This window comes from Megascapheus bottae, chromosome 7 (assembly GCF_031878675.1).
Source record: "Megascapheus bottae isolate mThoBot1 chromosome 7, mThoBot2.hap1, whole genome shotgun sequence".
In the NCBI taxonomy this organism is placed as follows: domain Eukaryota; kingdom Metazoa; phylum Chordata; class Mammalia; order Rodentia; family Geomyidae; genus Megascapheus; species Megascapheus bottae.
The window spans coordinates 7,510,713-7,529,705 of record NC_143515.1 but is presented as its reverse complement, the minus strand read 5'-3'; the positions used below and the strand labels follow the sequence as shown (position 1 = coordinate 7,529,705).

Genomic DNA, 18,993 nt, shown 5'->3' with positions numbered 1-18,993 from the left:
TGTGGTTCTGGGGACTTGAACCCAGGGCTTCGCGCATGCTAGGTGAGCACTCTACCACTAGGCTACACTCCCGGCCACAGAAGTTAACTTCTTTGAAAGGTTTGTAGACATGAAAATTTCTGTCCAACATGTTGTAAGGACACTCAGTCATGAGAAATAGAGAAGCTACCACATAAGAGGCTGATTTGTGGACTCTTGTTTCAAAGACTAGCAAGCAGTCTGGAATGCAGCTAGTACAAGAGTTATGTGGGCCCAAACCACTCAAGGTATGTGGAACAAAAGTGTTACACATAAGCAAGGCAAAGAGTTGAATAGAAGCAAACTATTTAGAGAAACAATCAGGGGAAATCAAGGGATGCCAATTATCTAGAAACATAGACTCAGTCTCTTTACTTCACAAGTAAAAATGAGTTGATTGGCGAGAGGGATTCCCGAGGGGCTGGAAGACACTTTGGGGAGTGATAAGGTTTACTCATTGTCCTAATTTTGGCATTGTTTTCCTTGTGTACACACAATTTGCCAATGCTACCATTTTACATATGTATAATGTATTATATACCAAATGCATGCATACCACAGCTCTTAAATACACAGGATCAAGTTAAAAGATAATAGTATTTCCTGACCAATCATTATTCTGAGGAAATGAGTGATTCACAGAAAGACACAATGGGTTGTACTAATGTGGAAATCCATGGGGAACACTGTCTTTGCACCAACAACTTTTCCATTTGGGCCTATCTAAGCTTTTTTCCACCCCACAAGAATTTCAGTTCAGCCCATCTTTGTGGCTCACACTTATAATCTAGATAATCAGGAGGATGAGATCTGAGTTCAAAGTCAGAACTGGCAGGAAAGTCTGTGAGACTCTTATCTCCAACTAACCATCAAAACACTGGAAGTGGAGCTATGGCTTCAGTGGTAGAGCCTTGAGGAGAAAAAACAAAAACCTTAAAAAAAAAAAAAAACCCAGGCCAGCACCAGGCTCAGAATTCAAGCTATATGCCAAGAAGTAGAACTCGGGCTTACATTACTCAGCAAACCCAGAGGAACTGAGCCCCTGCTGCATTGTGTGGGTTTTTATGGGGTCGCACAGGGAGGTCAAACTACAGGGTTGTGTAGGAAGCTTTTGGCGAGAAGCCTATTTACAGAGGCAGAAACAGGTTATCTTTGGTTTAAGCAAATTAGCTGGTCTCTGAATAATCTCCCCTTGTCAGGGGCATGCTGACCTAGGCCTGCTTTGAGTAATTTTTCCTGCTCACCAGGACGGCCATGCAGCTGGGACATCCCCTGACCCCCAACCCCCACCATCTTCCTGTGCAGAAGCCTCACTGGTGAGTGGGGTAGAGAGCACAGAGTCCGCCGCTCAATGTCTGCTTGGTTCGCCATCGCCTTGGCTGAGTGCGATGGGCAACAGGGAAGATCAGCCCGGTTTGGCTGTTTAGCAGGCCCACTTATGCCACAGTTTCAGTTCCAAGCCGACCGGGTTAAACGGAAGCACCGGGGGCGGGCCAAACACGAGGAAACTACATTTCCCAGCAGGCAGCGGGGCCGGGACTCCAGCCTCCGCTCCTCGCGTGCCGGGCCTCTGCCGGCATCCGGGCGCGGGCTGCCATGGATTCTGGAGGCCGCTGGAGAAACCTGCCCAGTGAGCCTAGCCTGAAGCACTTGACGGACCCCTCGTACCGGATCCCGCCGGAGCAGCAGAAGGCGGCGTTGCAGGACCTGACACGCGCGCATGTGGACTCCTTCAACCACGCGGTGCAGGAGGGGCTCGGCCACGCGGTGCAGGTGAGCTGAGCCGGGGCCAGGCGGGCGGGGGCAGCGGTGAGCGCGGGCCCGGCCCGGGGAGGCCTGGGCCGGACGGGCTCGGCGACCCCGAGAGGCAGCGGGGGCTCCAGAGAGAACAGCAGTTGTGCGGCTTGCGGGCGGGTAGAGCAGGGAAGACGGTCGTGGCCGTCGCTGTCGTGGGGCTTGAACCCTGGGTCCAGGCGCTGTCCCCAGCTCTTCAGCTCAGTGCCAGCGCTGTGCCCGCCGCTTCCGGCTTTCAGGTGGGGACCTGGAGCCGAGGCTCGCGGACGTCAGTGCCGGGCCGGCTTTGAACCTTGATCCTCAGGTCGCAGCCTCCCGAGCAGCTGCGATTGCAGGCGTGAGCCGCCGCCCCTGGCAGGTAATCTGTTTCTGTAGGACAGTTTCTGGGCGCTGTGAACGAAGATGTACACCGTTTTGGGCGTGTTCCCAACTATCACAACACACTTGAATTGATGGACTCACGTGAAAGTTCAAGCCCATCCTCCCGGTCTCCTCCCTGCCTGGGGCTCATACTCTTGGGCCTGGGCTTTTTGGCTCAAGACCAGCCCTCGACCACTTGAGCCACAGTTACACTTCTAGCTGCTCTTTCCCCCCACCACCCCGTTTAATTGGAATTAAGAGTCTCAAGGACTTTCCTGACAGGCTTGGCTTTGAACCCCTATCCACAGATCTCCGTATCTTGCATAATAGCTAGGACTCAAGCCTCATCACACACACACACACACACACACACACACACAAGAAAGAGGAAGGAAGGAAGGAAGAAGGAAAGAAGGAAAGAAAATGTAAAATTAGCTATGTGCTAGTGGCTCAGGTCTATAATCTTAGCTACTCAGAAGGCTGAGATCTGAGGATTGTGGTTCAAAGCCAGCCTAGGCAGAAAAGTCTGTCAGATTCTTAGCTCCAATAAACTACTCAGAAAAGGCCAGAAATGATGCTATGGCTCAAGTGGTAGAGTGCTAGCCTTGAGCACAAAGAGACTCAGAGAGACAGTGCCCAGGCCCTGAGTTCAAGCCCCAAGACCAACAAAAAAAAAAGGAAAAAAATTTTGAGGGCTATCTGTATGATGTCTGGAGTCTTATGAGTATATGTCTATAAGAAAAATTATATGCAGTTAAATGTTAATTAATGCTGTGGTTTATCAACATAAAGACAGGAGAATCTAGCATTGAGATTGCTTTATTTTATTTTATTTTTATATTACTCAGCATACACACAAATTAAGTTCTTTGAGATTATTATTATTATTATTTTTTTTTTTTTGCCAGTCCTGGACTTGAGCTCAGGGCCTGAGCACTGTCCTTGGACTTTCTCAAGGCTAGAGCTCTACCACTTGAGCCTCAGCACCACTTCTGGCTTTTTTTTTATATATATATATGTGGTACCAAAGAATCGAACCCGGGTCTTTGTGCATGTGAGGCAAACACTCAACCACTAGGCCAAACTTCCGGCCCCTGAGATTGCTTTAAAATATACAAAAGTTAACATCCAGGAACTGGTAGCTCATGCTTGTAATCCCAGCTACTTAGGAGGCTAAGATCTGAGGATCATAGTTCAAAGCCAACTCAGTTTGGGAAGTCTATGAGACTTTTATCTCCAATTAATCACCAAAAAAAAAGCTGGAAGTGGTGATGTGTGTCAAATGGTAGATCACTAGCCTTGAGCAAAAAAAAACAGGAACAGTAGACTGGCCCAAAAAATAAACAGAAACAAGCAGAGCAAAAAAAAAGCTGGTGGCATGGCTTAAACAGTAAGTCACTTGTCTAGCAAACTCAAAACTCTGAGTTCAAACTCTAATGCTGCCCCCCAAAATTGTTTTAAACAAGCCTTGGAGCTGGCCATTAGTGGCTCATGCCTAAAGAGGATGAGGTCTGAGAATTAAGGTTTGAAGCCAGTCTAGGCAGAGATTCATTACTGTTTAATCAGCAAAAAGAGTAAAGTAGGCCAGGAGCATGGTTTACTGATAGGGTGCTTGCCTGGCATGCACAAAGGTTTGATTTCCTGGTACCATATACATAGAAATAAGCCGGAAGTGGAGCTGTGGCTCCAGTGGTAGAGCTCTAGCCTTGAGAAAGTCCAGCGGCAGTGTTCAGGCCCTGAGTTCAGGACCCAGAACTGGGAGGGGGGAAGAGTAAAGTAGAGGTGGGACTCAAGTGATAGAATACCAGCTGTGAATAAAATAGCCGAGCAAGAATACAAGAACCTGAGCTCAAGCCCCAACACATGCATGCACGCACCCACAAATAGTACCTTCCGACTGTTCCCAATTCTTTGTGTTTGCAGCGGTCCATTTCCTTTGCTCTGCAGAGGATTAGAACTTGGTTTAGAGATGGCAGTTCTTCACAGCTTAACACAAAATCTGACCTACAGTGCATAGTCGAATAGCTAATACATTTTAGTATTTAAGTACCTGCTGAAGTTACAAGATTGAGTGTAGCCTTAACTGTCCGTTTTAGATGCACACAGCGCCAGCATGTTGACTAGCGCTGTGTAATGCATGGGGTTTGTAAGTTTTAGAGAAAAAATGCCTTTGCCCTGCAGGCAGGTAAATTTCTGTGCATTGTATTTCAGGCTATCCCTCCCTTTGAATTTGCTTTCAAAGATGAACGGATCTCTCTTACTATAGTGGATGCTGTCATCAGTCCACCCACAGTTCCCAAAGGAACTATCTGCAAAGAGCTTAACGTTTATCCGGCAGAATGCCGAGGCCGGAGGAGTACCTACCGCGGGAAGCTGACAGTGAGTACCGTGGTGTTACGTGTCTGTCTCCACACACCTTTGACACTTGGCCTCATAAGATTTACGCGAGAATTTCTGCTTTCTTTGTCATCTAAGAGATCCTACTTTATAAATTTTTGCTATTCCTCACTTTAAAATACTTATTAATCCTAGCTGTTTAGGAAGCAGGAGATCAAGAGGACTGTGTTGTGAGGCCAGCCCAGAAATACATCTGCAGAACCTCTCTAGTGAAATAAGCCGAGTGCGGTGCACATGCCCATCATCCTTGCTGTGCAGAAGGCTTAAATGGGGCCATTACTCATTGAGTAGAGCACCTGCCTAGCAGTAATGCCGACAGTCAACTAAAATTTAAAAATAAAATGCTTCTTTGTTCTTGTAGGTTCAGATACTTTTAAGTAATTTTTCTTTTTCCTTTTATTTAGGCGGATATCAGCTGGGCAGTGAATGGAATCTCAAAAGGAGTCATTAAACAGTTTCTTGGCTATGTACCCATTATGGTGAAGTCCAAGATTTGCAATTTACACGGCCTTTCTCCACAAGCCCTCATTGAGCATCATGAGGAGGCAGAGGTAAGGGCAGAGATGGCCCAGGGCTGGGAAACCGTAGTGGAGGCCTGGGGCTGGAAAAGAATGGGAAAGCCAGAAGCTCATCCCACAGGGCCAGTTTCTGCTCCAATTTCAGTACATATGTGGGGTGTTAACATCTCTTTACACTGCCCCTGACTGAGGCAGCAAAATAAAAACGTGGCTGTTTTAGTGGAAGAAGTGGTAGATTTTCCTCTAATTTCCTTTCTCCTCCTGGGGATTGAAAATGCTATGACTCCACAAACTCCAGTCAAAGCCCTAACTTTCCAAATTATAAAGTAAGAGACATACGTCTAGGGGGAAGAAAAGTTTTGTGTGCATTTTGTTGTTTTGTCTTTTTTTTTAAACCTTCCAAACTGTTGTCAGAAGTGCCTGTTTTACAACAAGTAGATGCAGTGAGCATCTTCTGTCCCCTTGTTTCTTTCGGCACTGGGAACTTTGGAATATTGGGTTGAAGGAGTCGGCGTGTTTAGCCCTTGCCTGTCACAGGGAGATTGCCATGCCTTGGGAGGGAGAGTTGGGTGTCAGAAACAGATGTAACACTCAACCCTTCCACCTTTCAGTTGTGTGGCTTTAGAAAGTTTAATTTCTTCAAGCTTCACTTTCCTCTGCTGCAAATTGGCCTAACAGCTGTCTGCCTCCTCATTCTTACAAAGATTAAATGCTGTAACGGATGGTTAATAAAGAGTAACTCTTTTACTAAAGAAATGTGACTGGCCAGAAACTGTTGAAAATGTTTTTTCTCTGTTTAGTTGAATCTAAATTTCTGGTTTGTAAAGCTGTCATATAGCAACATTTTTTAAACCTGTTAGAAACCCTGGAAGAACAAAATGATTATTTTCATCAGGCTTCTCTTTGGGTTAAGTCTTTCATTTTGATGTCACAAGAAGGTGGGGATCATGTTAGGGGACAGGAGACAAGCTAATTTGAGCCCTCTGGTAGATAGAAGTACCCTTTAGTGAGTGCTTCCCTCCCCTGACCCAACGCCTTGCTTTTGTGTTTGGAAAGGTGCTAATTCACTTACCTCTGTGCTGTTGTCTAGAAAGGGATCAGTAATCCCTCTCTGCCATGTTTACAGTTGCTCACATGTCTTTGCCCAATACATTGTCCATCTCTGGCAGGAAATGGGAGGCTATTTTATTATCAATGGCATTGAAAAAGTCATCCGAATGTTGATTATGCCTCGGAGGAATTTTCCCATTGCAATGATAAGGCCAAAATGGAAAAGCAGAGGTCCTGGCTATACTCACTTTGGTAAGTATCAATGATTTTTGGAGTATTCTTTTTTGCCAATCCGAGGGACTGAACTCAGGGCCTGAGCACTGTTCTTGGGCTTTCTCAAGGCTAGAGGCTTACCGCTTGAGCCACAGCACCACTTCTGGCTTTTTCTATATATGTGGTGCCTAGGAATTGAACCCAGGTCTTTGTGCACGCTAGGCAAGCACGCAACCACTAGGCCAAACTCCCGGCCCCCATTAGCATTTTTGTTTGTAAGATTACTAGTAGAAGTAGGGAAGAAGTGAAGAGATATTGGGAAAAGAGTCCAAATTTCCAGTGATAGGATGAGTGTGTTCTGTGCTGGTGTACAGTGTGGCCACATTGTCTGTTTGAAATTTATTAAGACTAGAATTTAAGTGTCCTGATCTCACATGTGCACTTGGGCAGGTTTGGCTTTAATAAACCCATAGTGAGTTGGAAGTATCCTATGTCAAAGATGCCTTAGAAGCTGGGAATATAACTTAGTGGTAGAGTTCGTGCCTAGCATGCACAAACCCTTGGCTCAATCCTGGCATCACAAAACGAAATGCATCAACCCAGCCAGACGTCAAAGCTTAGCCTAGCCTGGCCTGGCCTACGTTAGCCATGCTCAGTCACTTGCATTAGTCTACAGTTAATTTGCCAAGGTCTACTGTATAAAACTCAGTGTCTGTGCATAGCAGGGAGTTTTGTAGCTTGGATGGACATAAAAACACAAAACGGGCTGGGAGTTTGACCTAGTGGTAGAGTGCTTGTTTAGCAAACACGAAAACCTGGGCTCACTTCTTTGGTACCACATATATAGAAAAAAGCCAGAAGTGGTGTGTGGCTCAAGTGGTAGAGCTCTAGCTTTGAGAAAGCCCAAAGACAGAGCTTAGTCCTTGATTTCAAGCTCCAGGACTAGAAAAAAACAAAACAAAACAAACAAACAGAGCTGGGAGTTTGGCCTAGTGGTTAAAGTGCTTGCCTAGCATGCATGAAGACCCGGGTTCGATTCCTCGGTACCACATACATAGAAAAAAGCCGGAAATGGTGCTGAGACTCAAGTGGTAGAGCTCTAGTCTTGAGAAAGTCCAAGGACAGTGCTCAGGCCCTGAGCTCAAGCCCAGGTCTGTCAAAAAACAAACAAACAAACAAAGCCACCACAAAACATGACACCCAAAGCCACTGGTAACACGGTGTATTGAATTCTAGCAGTTATTCACCTTAATGACTGGGAGCCGCCACTTCTTGCTCCTGTCCAGTCATGGGATAATGCAGAGCACTGCAGGCAGAGTGTGACTTGTGACTGTCACTGAATGGAGTAGAATGGATGTGGGTTTTGTGACATTATAACCTTAAAAAAAATCACAAGAATCCTCATTAAGTTGGGCTTTTGTGTGTGTGTGTGATCTACCAGTTAAGTTTTTTCTAAAAATTAAAAACATATCTACCATATGACTTTACAGTAGAAAAACTATTCGTTTGTATATTCAGACGAAAAATTATATACATGTCTGTGTTTGTGTTTTGTACACATAGTAGACATGTAGAAATGTCCTCGGGGAAGCCCTTGAAGGACCCAGCCTCTACTTCAGTGCTCTTTGGGACAGTGTCTGATTTTACAAGACAACATATGGCATTCTTTCCTAACTCCTGACATTTAAACAGTTCTTAAAATGGAGATAAAAATGTCACCTTTAGTCGTTGCCAAACACGACATCTTGAAAAATGGTAAGGCAGTGTGTAAAAATGCCTCCTCATTTATTCTTTTTTTTTTTTGCTTTTTTTATATATATTTTTATTGTAATTAATAAAAGGGTTAGATGATATTTGCCAGATAGAATCCTCATTTATTCTTTTGCTTTGATTGATGCAGTATGTCTTAGCAGTCTTGGACTATACCTAAAGTGTCGCCATTCTACATTTGGATCTCTTGACCAGTCTCCAAGGGTGTGTGTGGGGGTAGGGGGGTGGGGAGACTAAAGTACTGCACCAAGGACAAGGAAACGTGGAACTTGGCCTGGAAGAAACTGTACGACTTGGTTAAATCTATAGCTTCAGTAGTTTTGTATCAGTTTTACAGTGGGAGAGGGGCATTTGGCATGGTGTAGAGACTTTTGGTTGCCATCTTGTCTGTACAAACTGATTTGATGCATTATGTTTAGGAGAGTAGAGTAATTGTAGTTTCTCTCTTCTTTTGCTCTTTGTTTCGGTAGGCGTCTCCATGCACTGTGTGAGGGAGGAGCATTCTGCTGTCAATATGAACCTTCACTATGTGGAAAATGGCACAGTTATGTTAAACTTTATTTACCGGAAAGAACTGTTTTTTCTTCCTTTGGGGTTTGCACTTAAGGTAAGACTTGGGATTTTTTTTTGGGGGGGGGAGGGGGGAGTTTGGTGGTAAGCTTGAACTCTGGGTCTAGGCACTGTTCCTGAGCTCTTCAGCTCAAAGCTACCGCCCTACCCCTGGAGCCACATCGCCACATCTGGTTTTCTAAGGTTAATTGGAGATTAAGAATCTCCCAGTCTTTAGTGCCCATGATCCTCAGATCTCAGCCTCCTGAGTAGCTAGGATTACAGGCGTGAGCTACCGTGTCCGCTAGTGATGTTTTTTATGAAGAGATGAATTGGACGCAGTATCTCTGAAAGTGGGATGGGCTCTCTTTGTTTAATGCATGCTGTGTAGTCTGTAACTCTAGCTACTCAGACTGAGGCTAGAAGATAGTAAACTTTGAGGCCACGCTGAGTAATTAATATAGGAAGGACCTGGCTTGAATAAATAATTAAACATATTCATTCTAATTCTCTACTGGCTTAAAATACCAACAATACTTTCTCAGTTTCTGTGGGTGATTAATTGGTGAATGACTTGAGATTAGCCTGTGACTGGGGTTTTTCACACGGTAAGGTATCCTTGGTCATTGAAGATTTGATCAGAGGCCACCTGACTGATGATTCATTGCTAGGTTTTGGTAGGAGGTCCTTGTTCCTTCAGTCATCTGTTACCAAGAGTTGGCCAACAAACAAGATGCAAGCCAAAGGACCCTCTCCTCCCACCCCCACTTTTTTCTTTTTTCGGTTGTGGGGCTTGAATTTGGGGCCTGGGCGCTGTCCCTAAGTTCTTCAGCTCAAGGCAAGTGCTCTACCTCTTTGAACCACAGCGCCATTTATGGTTTTCTGGTGGTTAATTAGAGATGAGTTTCATAGGCTTTCGTGCCCAGGTTCTGGCTTTGAACCATGATCCTTAGATCTGTAATTTGGTGTGGGAAGACACTATACAAGTTGACCCACACCTTTTTTTTTTTTTGCCAGTCCTGGGCTTGAGCTCAGGGCCTGAGCACTGTCCTTGGACTTTCTCAAGGCTAGAGCTCTACCACTTGAGCCTCAGCACCACTACCGGCTTTTTTCTATATTTGGTACCAAGGAATCGAACCCGGGTCTTCATGCATGCTAGGCAAGCACTTTAACCACTAGGCCAAACTCCCGGCCTGAGACTATACAAGTTGAATACCAGGAAGCAAGCAGGGTCATGCTAGCATCTGACTGTCCTATAAAGAATGCTTCTATTTTGGAGAGTTCAATTTAGTGTAGTGGAAGCTAATATTTGGTGGAGTTTAAAAATGATTAGAGGAGAAATTGGTAACTAAGTGAATAATAATTTAGTGATGATTTGCAGACAATTTAAAAAATAATTTCTCTCTCTCTCTCTGTCTCTGTCTCTGTCTCTGTCTCTCTCTTCCTTTCTTCTAGGCACTTGTCAGCTTTTCTGATTATCAGATTTTCCAGGAGCTCATCAAAGGAAAAGAGGAGGACTCCTTCTTCAGGAACTCTGTTTCTCAGATGCTGAGAATGGTGACGGAAGAGGGTTGTTCCACACAAAAGCAGGTCCTTAACTATCTAGGAGAATGCTTCCGAGTAAAACTCAATCTTCCTGACTGGTACCCTAATGAACAAGCTGCGGAGTTTCTGTTTAAGTATGTGTGCTGGGTTTGGGTTGAGTTAGGGCTTGGATTGAGGGGTGTCGAGGGTCCTTTGAGTGCTATCCCAGAATGTACCTGGGATAACATTATGTTCTCCACTGGCCAGGGCTCGTTTTTTCTATATGGCCATCCTTTCTTGTTATGCTCGTTCATTTCATTTTGCTGTTTAACTTTTATTTTGAGATAATTTCAGACTTCCAGAACAACATCCAAATAGGGGATCGGACACTTAGAGTCGCTAATGTTCTCTCTTACTACATTCGCCCGATTCCTTTGTGTTGTTCGAGTCTTTCTGAATTGTTTGGAATTGTAGGCAGCATGCCACTGTATTTCCCCAAAGGAAGGACTTCATCATACATAATCATTGTATAAAGAAGTAAAGGAACCCTGCTCCAGACATGCTTGTCCGACTTGTCGCTATAGCCATGTACTGAGGAATTGAGATACGGCCAATGCAGCGGAGAAACTAATTTCCTAATTTTACTTAATTTTAGTAAGAGATGGCTGCTATGATTAATTGTTTACATATGCTAACACAGCTTTATGATATTCTTTTGTTATTTTGAGAATGCTACCAGAAAAAATAAAAAGTAAACATGAATTTGAGTCTTTGGTTATTAAGAAAGCTATGTAGAATTGACAGCTTTAAAGGCTTTTCTTCTGTTTTGCAGCCAGTGCATCTGTATCCACTTGAACACCAATACTGAAAAGTTTTATAAGCTGTGTTTCATGACCCGGAAGCTCTTTGCCTTAGCCAGAGGAGAGTGCATGGAAGACAATCCTGATAGTTTAGTGAATCAAGAAGTCCTTACACCTGGCCAGCTCTACCTTCGGTTTCTCAAGGTAACTATGCTGTTTTGCCCCGGTCCACCTTATCACTCATGCCATGTGGTATTGTATGAATGGTAATCATTTCTAGTTTGGGCATTTTTCAGTCTTTGTAGTTTAAGGGACTTAATAAGAAATAATCTAGCTTAAAGCCTGTGCCTTTGTAATGTACCAGCCATTTTGGGGGGTTCCTGAACCCCCTAATAGTAGTTACCAGAACTCAGTGAATGGAGCTAGGAGTCATTTTAATAGCAGCCCAGCGGCTACTCTACACCTTCGGGCTGAGAGCAGCCCCCACCTTCCCTGGGGCTGAGCTTTTAAAAGTAAACACAACACACAGGTGGTAGTCACCTTATGATGTCACCTTACGATGCCCGATGCCTATAGTCAACTACAAGATGAAACCATCCACAGGTGGTCCTAATCACTTGCAGGTGGTTGAGCAGATTAAACATTTCTTACAAAAAAAAAAACTTGGGCCGGGTGTGGTGGCTCACGCCTGTAATCCTAGCTACTCAGGAGGCTGAGATCTGAGGATCAAGGTTCAAAGCCAGCCTGGGCACGTGACCTGAGACTCCAGTCAATCTCCAGTTAACCTCTAGAAAACGGGAAGTGCGACTTGGCTCTAGGGTAGGGTGGTAGCCTTGAGCTGAAGAGCTCAGGGACAGCACCCAGGCTGAGTTCAAGCCCTACCCCCCGTCTCCCCCCCCCCCCAAAAAAAAAAAAAAAAACTTGGCAGCTAAGCCTGCTGAGTTATTATACCATTTGCTCATGCCTATAATCCTAACTACTTAGGAGGCTGGGATCTTAGAATCATGATTTGAAGCCAGTTCAGGCAGGAAAGTTCATGGGACTCTTTAGTTAACTAGCAAAATGCCTGTGGAGCTATGGCTCAAGTGTACAAGCTCACTCACACAAACATACACACACACACACACACACGCTTAGCAACCAAGGTTCAGAATTTTATTTTTTCAACAAAGTTTCTTGCAGTCCTGTCTATCCGCCTACCTCAACTTCCCATGTGCTGAGATTACAGGTGTGTACCAGGGTTTGAACTTGGGACGTTAAGCTTTCTCAACAGGCACTCTACCACTTAAGCCTTTCTATGGTAGATACTAGGTAGGTGTGGTGTGTTGTTTCTCATACTGTCTCTGGCTTCTGCTCAAAGGCTACTGCACACCAAGGGAGGCTTTTTTTTTTTTTTTTTTTTTGCCAGTCCTGAGCTTGGGCTCAGGGTCAGAGCACTGTCCTTGGGTTTTCTCAAGGCTAGAGCTCTACCACTTGAGGGACAGCACCACTTCTGGCTTTTTTCTGTGTATGTAGTACCGAGGAATGGAACCTGGGTTTGTGGTTTCCACATAAAATGTATAAAATAGTGGCTTTCATTTTGTGTGAGTAAATGATATTTGTGGATATTAAAACATTACTGTTTCAAATGTAATTTTTCTTTTAGGAAAAAATGGAAGCTTGGTTAGTGTCTGTTAAAATAGCTTTAGATAAAAGGGCCCAGAAAACCAATGTGTCCATAAACAGTGAAAATTTGATGAAGATTTTTACTATGGGAGCAGACCTTACAAGACCATTTGAATATCTCCTTGCTACTGGGAATCTGCGTTCAAAAACAGGTGAAATTAAGTAGATGGGCCTCATTTTACTTTTTTTTTTTTTTTCAAATTAGTTGCATAATTTGTATGTCTGGTTTATAGGTAAAGTTACTTTCAGTATAGGCAATTTTTATGTTAAAACGTCTGTTTCTTGGGCCAAGAGCATACCCTAGTGGTAGAGTGCTCTCCTAGCATGAACATAGCCCTGTGTTCAGTTCCTTGATACCGCATACACAGAAAAAGCCAGAAGTGGTGCTGTGACTTAAGTGGCACAGCACTAGCCTTAAGCAAAAAGTGTCCAAGGACAGTGTCCAGAGCCTGGCACATGCCCAGGGCTGGCAGAAGCCAAGGGGAAAAAAAATCTGTTTCTTTGAAAGGTTTTGTCCCCATACCTTTAAAATCCTATTCTTGTGAAAATGTATTTCATTGACTCATCTAGTTTTCAAAGTTGGATCTTGGAAAGCCTGGGAGGCTTATTGTGCAAGTCTTTTCCTAAACAAGTTGTGTCAGAGTGAATTGACAATCTAAAGCTGTGCTGGAGGTCCAGAAATCTGTTTCATTTTGTTTTTTAGCTTAGTCATTACTGATGCAGGTTTTTTTTGGATTGGGGGGGGGTCATGAGACTTGAACTCTGGGCCTAGGTGTTGTCCCTGTGCTCTTCAGCTCAAGGCTATTGCCCTACCCCTTGAAACCCTTTGAGCCACAGTGTCACTTCCGGTTTCCTGGTGGTTAATTGGGGTGTCACCAACTTTTGTGCCTGGGCTGGCTTTGAACATCGATCCTCAGATCTCAGCCTCCAGAGTTGCTAGGATTATAGGCCGAGCCACTGAGCCCGGCTGATGCAGAATCTTTTGTTAGCATGTTAACACGTGCTTGTGTGTCATGACTTCGTCAGATTAATTTTTGCATGTTTTTATATGCATTTTATGTTTAAAAAACCTTTTGACAGCTCTGGGACTTGAACTCAGGGCCTGGGTACTGTCCCTGAGTATCTTTTGCTAACATTCTAAGGCTTGAGCCATAGCACCACTTCTGGCTTTTTCTGTTTCTGTGGTCCTGAGGAATCGAACCCAGAGTGCATGCTAGGCAAGCACTCTACCACTAAGCCACATTCCCAGCCATTTCAAATGAATGGAATGCTGTTTATCATTTGGGTAATTTTCTCTCAAAGGAGTGAAAGTAGTACTAGAGGAGACAGGCTGGGTCAATGTTATAGTCTGTGAATCCTAAATTTTTTTTTTTTTTTGGCCAGTTCTCGGGCCTAGGCACTGTCCCTGAGTTCTTTTGCTCAATGCCAGCAGTTTAACACTTGAGCCACAGTGCCACTTCCAGCTTTTTCTGTGTATGTGAAACTGAGAAATCAAAGCCAGGGCTTCATGCATGCTAGGCAAGCGCTCTACCAGTAGGCCACACTCCTAGTAATAAAAACACATTCAGTAAGGGTTTTGTCATCTTCTGCAGTTTTGTGGGGGTTGTTTGTTTGTTTACATTCGGTCTGTTTTTGAGTGAGCTTGTTTTTTTTATTAAGGTCTTGGCTTCTTGCAAGATTCTGGACTATGTGTTGTGGCTGACAAGCTGAACTTTGTACGCTATCTCTCCCATTTTCGCTGTGTGCACAGAGGAGCTGCTTTTGCCAAGATGAGGACCACGACAGTCCGCAGGCTGCTGCCAGAGTCCTGGGGCTTCCTTTGTCCTGTGCATACCCCAGACGGGGAGCCCTGTGGACTGATGAACCACTTAACTGCCACATGTGAGGTCGTCACACAGTCTGTGTACACCACGTCTATTCCAGCCTTGCTCTGCAGCTTGGGTATGTGGTTTACAGCCATAAGCCGTCTCATTTGGGTTGATGGCTTTGAATAGGTGCAAACCATTAAGTTATGATCAGCTAGAAGCCTTGAAAGCATGCTTTCTCAGTGCTCCATGCAGGAGTTAGGTTATTTCCATGGCTTCTAACTTGAAAAATGAGGAAACGTTGTTGGCATTTTCTTCTCTTCCTTAAAACAAAATATTAAAATCTAAAACAAGCTGGGCGCTGTGGCTCACACCTGTAATCCTAGCTACTCAGGAGGCTGAGATCTGAAGATCAAGGTTCAAAGCCAGCCCAGTACAAAAGAACCTAAGACTCTTATCTCCAGTTACCTCTAGAAAATGGGAAGTGGGGCTTGGCTCAAGGGTAGAGCAGTAGCCTTGAGCTGAAGAGCTCAGGGACAGCACCCAAGCCAACTTCAAGCCCCACAATGACCAAAAAACAAAACAAAAAACCAAACCTGAAACAGACTAGCAGTTAGTTTGAAGAGAGTACGAGGCTTTTGTGCATCTTCCTGGATGATTTGATGGACTCCTGCATTTCTAAGTGGAAAGCAGTGTTGGTCTGCAGGAAGAGTTCAGTGTGCTCATCCACTGTATATAGCCTGCTTTCGCCAGGTAAGTTTGAGACCTTTGCTGCTGTGTCCTCTCAGCTGCTGTCTCCGCTTTGACCAGAAGCTCTCAGTTTTTTATTTAGGCTTGATATTGGGTTTGGTTTACCTTCCAGTTGAAGATATCAGCCTTGTCTAATTGTGAGGGGTTTCTTGGGTGTCACTTGGAAACCAGAAGTTGGCCTTTGATGGTCTGTGGGTGGTTGTCCAGTGGGATTTACATTTATACAAGACAGCTTGCAGCTCATCAAGGGGGAGCTGTTCTCGAGCAACCAGATGGAAACTTCTGTGTAAAAGTCTATCTCCAGTTAGAGTCATTAGGGAAAATGGAGCCCCAGACAAAATGAGAATCAATACAAATTTGTCCATTCCGTCTCTACAAGGAAAAGAACGATCTTGTTTTCTACTCGTCATTAAGAATGCAGTAAGGCAGGGCTGGGAGTTTGGCCTGCTGGTAGAGTGCTTGTCTAGCATGCATGAAGACCCGGGTTCGATTTCTCGGTACCACATACATAGAAAAAAAGCCGGAAGTGGTGCTGTGGCTCAAGTGGTAGAGCTCTAGCCTTAAGAAAGTCCAAGGACAGTGCTCAGGCCCTGAGTTCAAACCCAGGATTGGCAAAAAAAAATGAAGTAAGATAAAGGACATGGCCCAAGTGGTAGACACAGGTCAAGGCCCTGAATCCAAGTCCCAGTACTGGCAAAAATGGACATCAGTCTTCAGAGAGGGTAAACGGGTAAAGCACAAAAAGTAGAGAGATAAACGGTTATAGAAGAACAGGTAGGAAAGATTATTTGCTCTGACACTGAAGAGGAAGATAGCAGGGGCTGGGAGTTTGACCTGGTGGTAGAATGCTTGCCTAGCATGCATGAAGACCTGGATTCAGTTCCTTGGTACCACATACATAGGGGGAAAAAGCTAGAAGTGGTGCTGTGGCTCCAATGGTAGAGAGCTAGCCTTGAGGAAAGCCCAACGACAGTTCTCAGGCCTTGAGTTTAAGCCCTAGGACTGGGGATGGAAAATGGGAAAGATTAGCTAGATCTGGTCATATTAGAGTAACATATAATATCCCAGCCATTTTGGGGGGGCCCCTGGAACCCGTCAATAGAGTCACCAGCATCAGTGAATGGAGCTAGGAGTCAGTTCAGTGCAGATCATCTGTAGGGCTGAGCTTCTGAAGGTAAGCACCACACGCAGGTGGTAGTCATCATGTGTCACCAGGGATGAAACCGCACACAGGTGTGGTTGCTTCTAACCACTCGCAGGTGGTCGAGCAGGTTAAGCATTTTTACCAAAATAAAAACGACTTGGCAGCTAGTCCTGCTAAGTTATTACATAGCAGAGGAAACACCGGATACCCTGTGACGCTCAGGAGAACACTTGACGCTTCAGAAAGTAGCTATGGTCTGTGGGAAAGTATGCTTTTCACCTTAAGGATAGTCAGTTCTTGCTATTTACAGTCCTCGGATAGGTTGTTTGGGTTTGTTTGTTTTTTACTCATTGCCTGGCACTTGCTAGGCTGACAGTCTACCACTTGATTCATTCCACCAGCCCAGTACGCAGTCATTCTATTCTGTGACATCATCACCAATGTAGTATTAACAAATACTGACCCGCTGTTCTTAGGGATCCCCTAGGGCCCAGTGTCTGTGGGCCTAACATTGAACTCTAGGCCAACAGTATTCATAAGTACACCTGGCACACATATTTTCTCTGTAAATATACCACCCTATACTTAGGAACACTAGACACTGCACTTGAGGGCTACCATAAGCATGCTCTAAAAAACAATATTGTGGCATTGAGCACATCTCTGAAAGGACACTTGTTTACCTTGGGAGTGCTGAGACCAGAAGGCAGAGAATGCTCAGGCAACTCAGATGTTTTCACCACGTTACCTTAAAGTGCCCATTTGTTAGTTTTGTGGTTACAGGTCTAACCAGCAGGCAAATTTGCCATTAATGATCACCTGCAGTTAGAAGTTTTTTGGTCAAAGAGGCTAATACATTTATGTGGCTCAGAAATCAAAATGTAGAAAGCTACACAGTGCCAGCCTCCCTCTGTCCCCAGCTAGTGTCGTCACCACAGTGGTCTACACTTGGGCCACGATGCAAAGTCATGCCCGTCCTGGGGATCCAACGAACTGGTCGTTGAACGCACCTGGAGGGGATTGGCTGTGTTGGATGAAACCTGTTGTGGTCATTCCATGTGTTCCCTTTGCCAGGAGTCACCCCGGTCGATGGAGCGCCACACCGGCCCTATGGCGAGTGCTACCCTGTGCTGCTGGATGGTGTCGTGGTGGGCTGGGTGGATAAGGAGCTTGCTCCTGGGATTCAAGAGTCACTCCGGCATTTTAAGGTGATCTGGAGTCTTTGTGACTTATCCTATCTCTGGCCTTCAGTTTTAAGTCTTTTTCTTTTTCTCTTTTTTCATTTTCCTTTGCCAGTTCTGGGGCTCGAACTCAGGGCCTAGGCACTGTACCTGAGCTTCTTTTGCTCAAGGCTAGTGCTCGAACACAGGGCTTCATGCATGCTAGGTAAGCTCTCTACCCCTAAGCCACATCCTCAGGCCTAGTTTTGAGTCTTTTTCTAGTTAATGAGGTGGCCCTGAAGCTCCCTGCAGTGACCCCCCTTCCCCTAGGAATTCGTTTGTTTTCATCTCTGAGTGGAAAGGTCTGCTCCTATGATGCATTGAAGTGAAATCAGTAATCTGTATTTCAGACTTCTGAGAGTAGATTGGCTTGCTTGGGATAGTGATGCTGCAATCCCAAAGTGCCATCTCAGAATGTGGGGTGGGTGGCCCTGGATGTGGATGTGAGTGGCTTTGGAGCACATGCCTGATTTAATTTCTTTCCTTTTTATTTTATTGTTGGGGTGATGTACAGAGGGGTTACAGTTATATTCGTCAGGTAGTGGGTACTTTACTTCTTGAACATTGTTACCCCTTCCTATGTTTTTCTCCTACTTTGTTTTTTCTTTCTTTCTTCCTTTCTTTCTTCCTTCCTTCCTTCCTTCCTTCCTTTCTTTCTTTCTTTCTTTCTTTCTTTCTTTCTTTCTTTCTTTCTTTCTTTCTTTCTTCCCTCCCTTCCTTTCTTTTTTTCTTTCTTTTTTTTTTCCAGTCCTGGGGCTTGAACTCAGGGCCTGAGCACTGTCCTTGGGCTTTCTCAAGGCTAGAGCTCTACCTTGTAAGGCACAGCACCATTTCCCAAGAATCGAACCTAGATCTTCATGTATGCTAGGCAAGCACTCTACCACTAGGCCAAACTCCCAGCCCCTTCTCCCACTTTGCCTCCCACACACACACATACATGTGTTTTTCCCTGCCCCCCCCCCTTTTTTTTTCCCCAATTCTGGGCTTGAGCTCAGGGCCTGAGCACTGTCCTTGGACTTTCTCAGAGCCAGAGCTCTACCACTTGAGCCTCAGCACCACTTCCAGCTTTTTTCTATGTATGTGGTACTGAGGAATCGAACCTGGGTCTTTGTGCATGCTAGGCAAGCACTCTACCACTAGGCCAAACTCTTGGCCCGCCTTCCCTTTTTCAAATAAACATATATACAATATACCAGGTACCTCATTCAGATATAATAACATGAGATAAACCATAAGGGGAAAAGAAGAGAAAAGAAATAGCTTCACATAATACATTAAGAATAACAATCACAAACATAAGCCTCTTGTTTCCATATCCTGGAGTTCATTTTGCAAAGAAGGTTATCACATACTGATTTAATTTCGTGGCCACTGGTTTAACCTGCCTTCTGGTGGGGGGTGCGTGGGAAGGGTGTG

At 44.8% G+C, this 18,993-nt stretch overlaps 1 protein-coding gene across 1 annotated transcript in view; it reads left to right on the top strand.

Moving 5' to 3' along the window:
- The first annotated feature begins 1,584 nt into the window (after positions 1–1,584).
- Polr1b (RNA polymerase I subunit B) overlaps positions 1,585–18,993 on the top strand; it is a 28,566-nt gene continuing 11,157 nt past the window's right edge. Inside the window, exons 1-10 of the mRNA XM_090336367.1 lie at positions 1,585–1,791; positions 4,384–4,551; positions 4,974–5,120; positions 6,257–6,389; positions 8,591–8,727; positions 10,125–10,348; positions 11,026–11,197; positions 12,639–12,810; positions 14,318–14,599; positions 17,432–17,565. Coding sequence (XP_090192493.1) covers positions 1,615–1,791; positions 4,384–4,551; positions 4,974–5,120; positions 6,257–6,389; positions 8,591–8,727; positions 10,125–10,348; positions 11,026–11,197; positions 12,639–12,810; positions 14,318–14,599; positions 17,432–17,565 — 1,746 coding nt within the window. The 5' untranslated portion in view covers positions 1,585–1,614. The remainder of the gene's footprint in view (positions 1,792–4,383; positions 4,552–4,973; positions 5,121–6,256; positions 6,390–8,590; positions 8,728–10,124; positions 10,349–11,025; positions 11,198–12,638; positions 12,811–14,317; positions 14,600–17,431; positions 17,566–18,993) is intronic.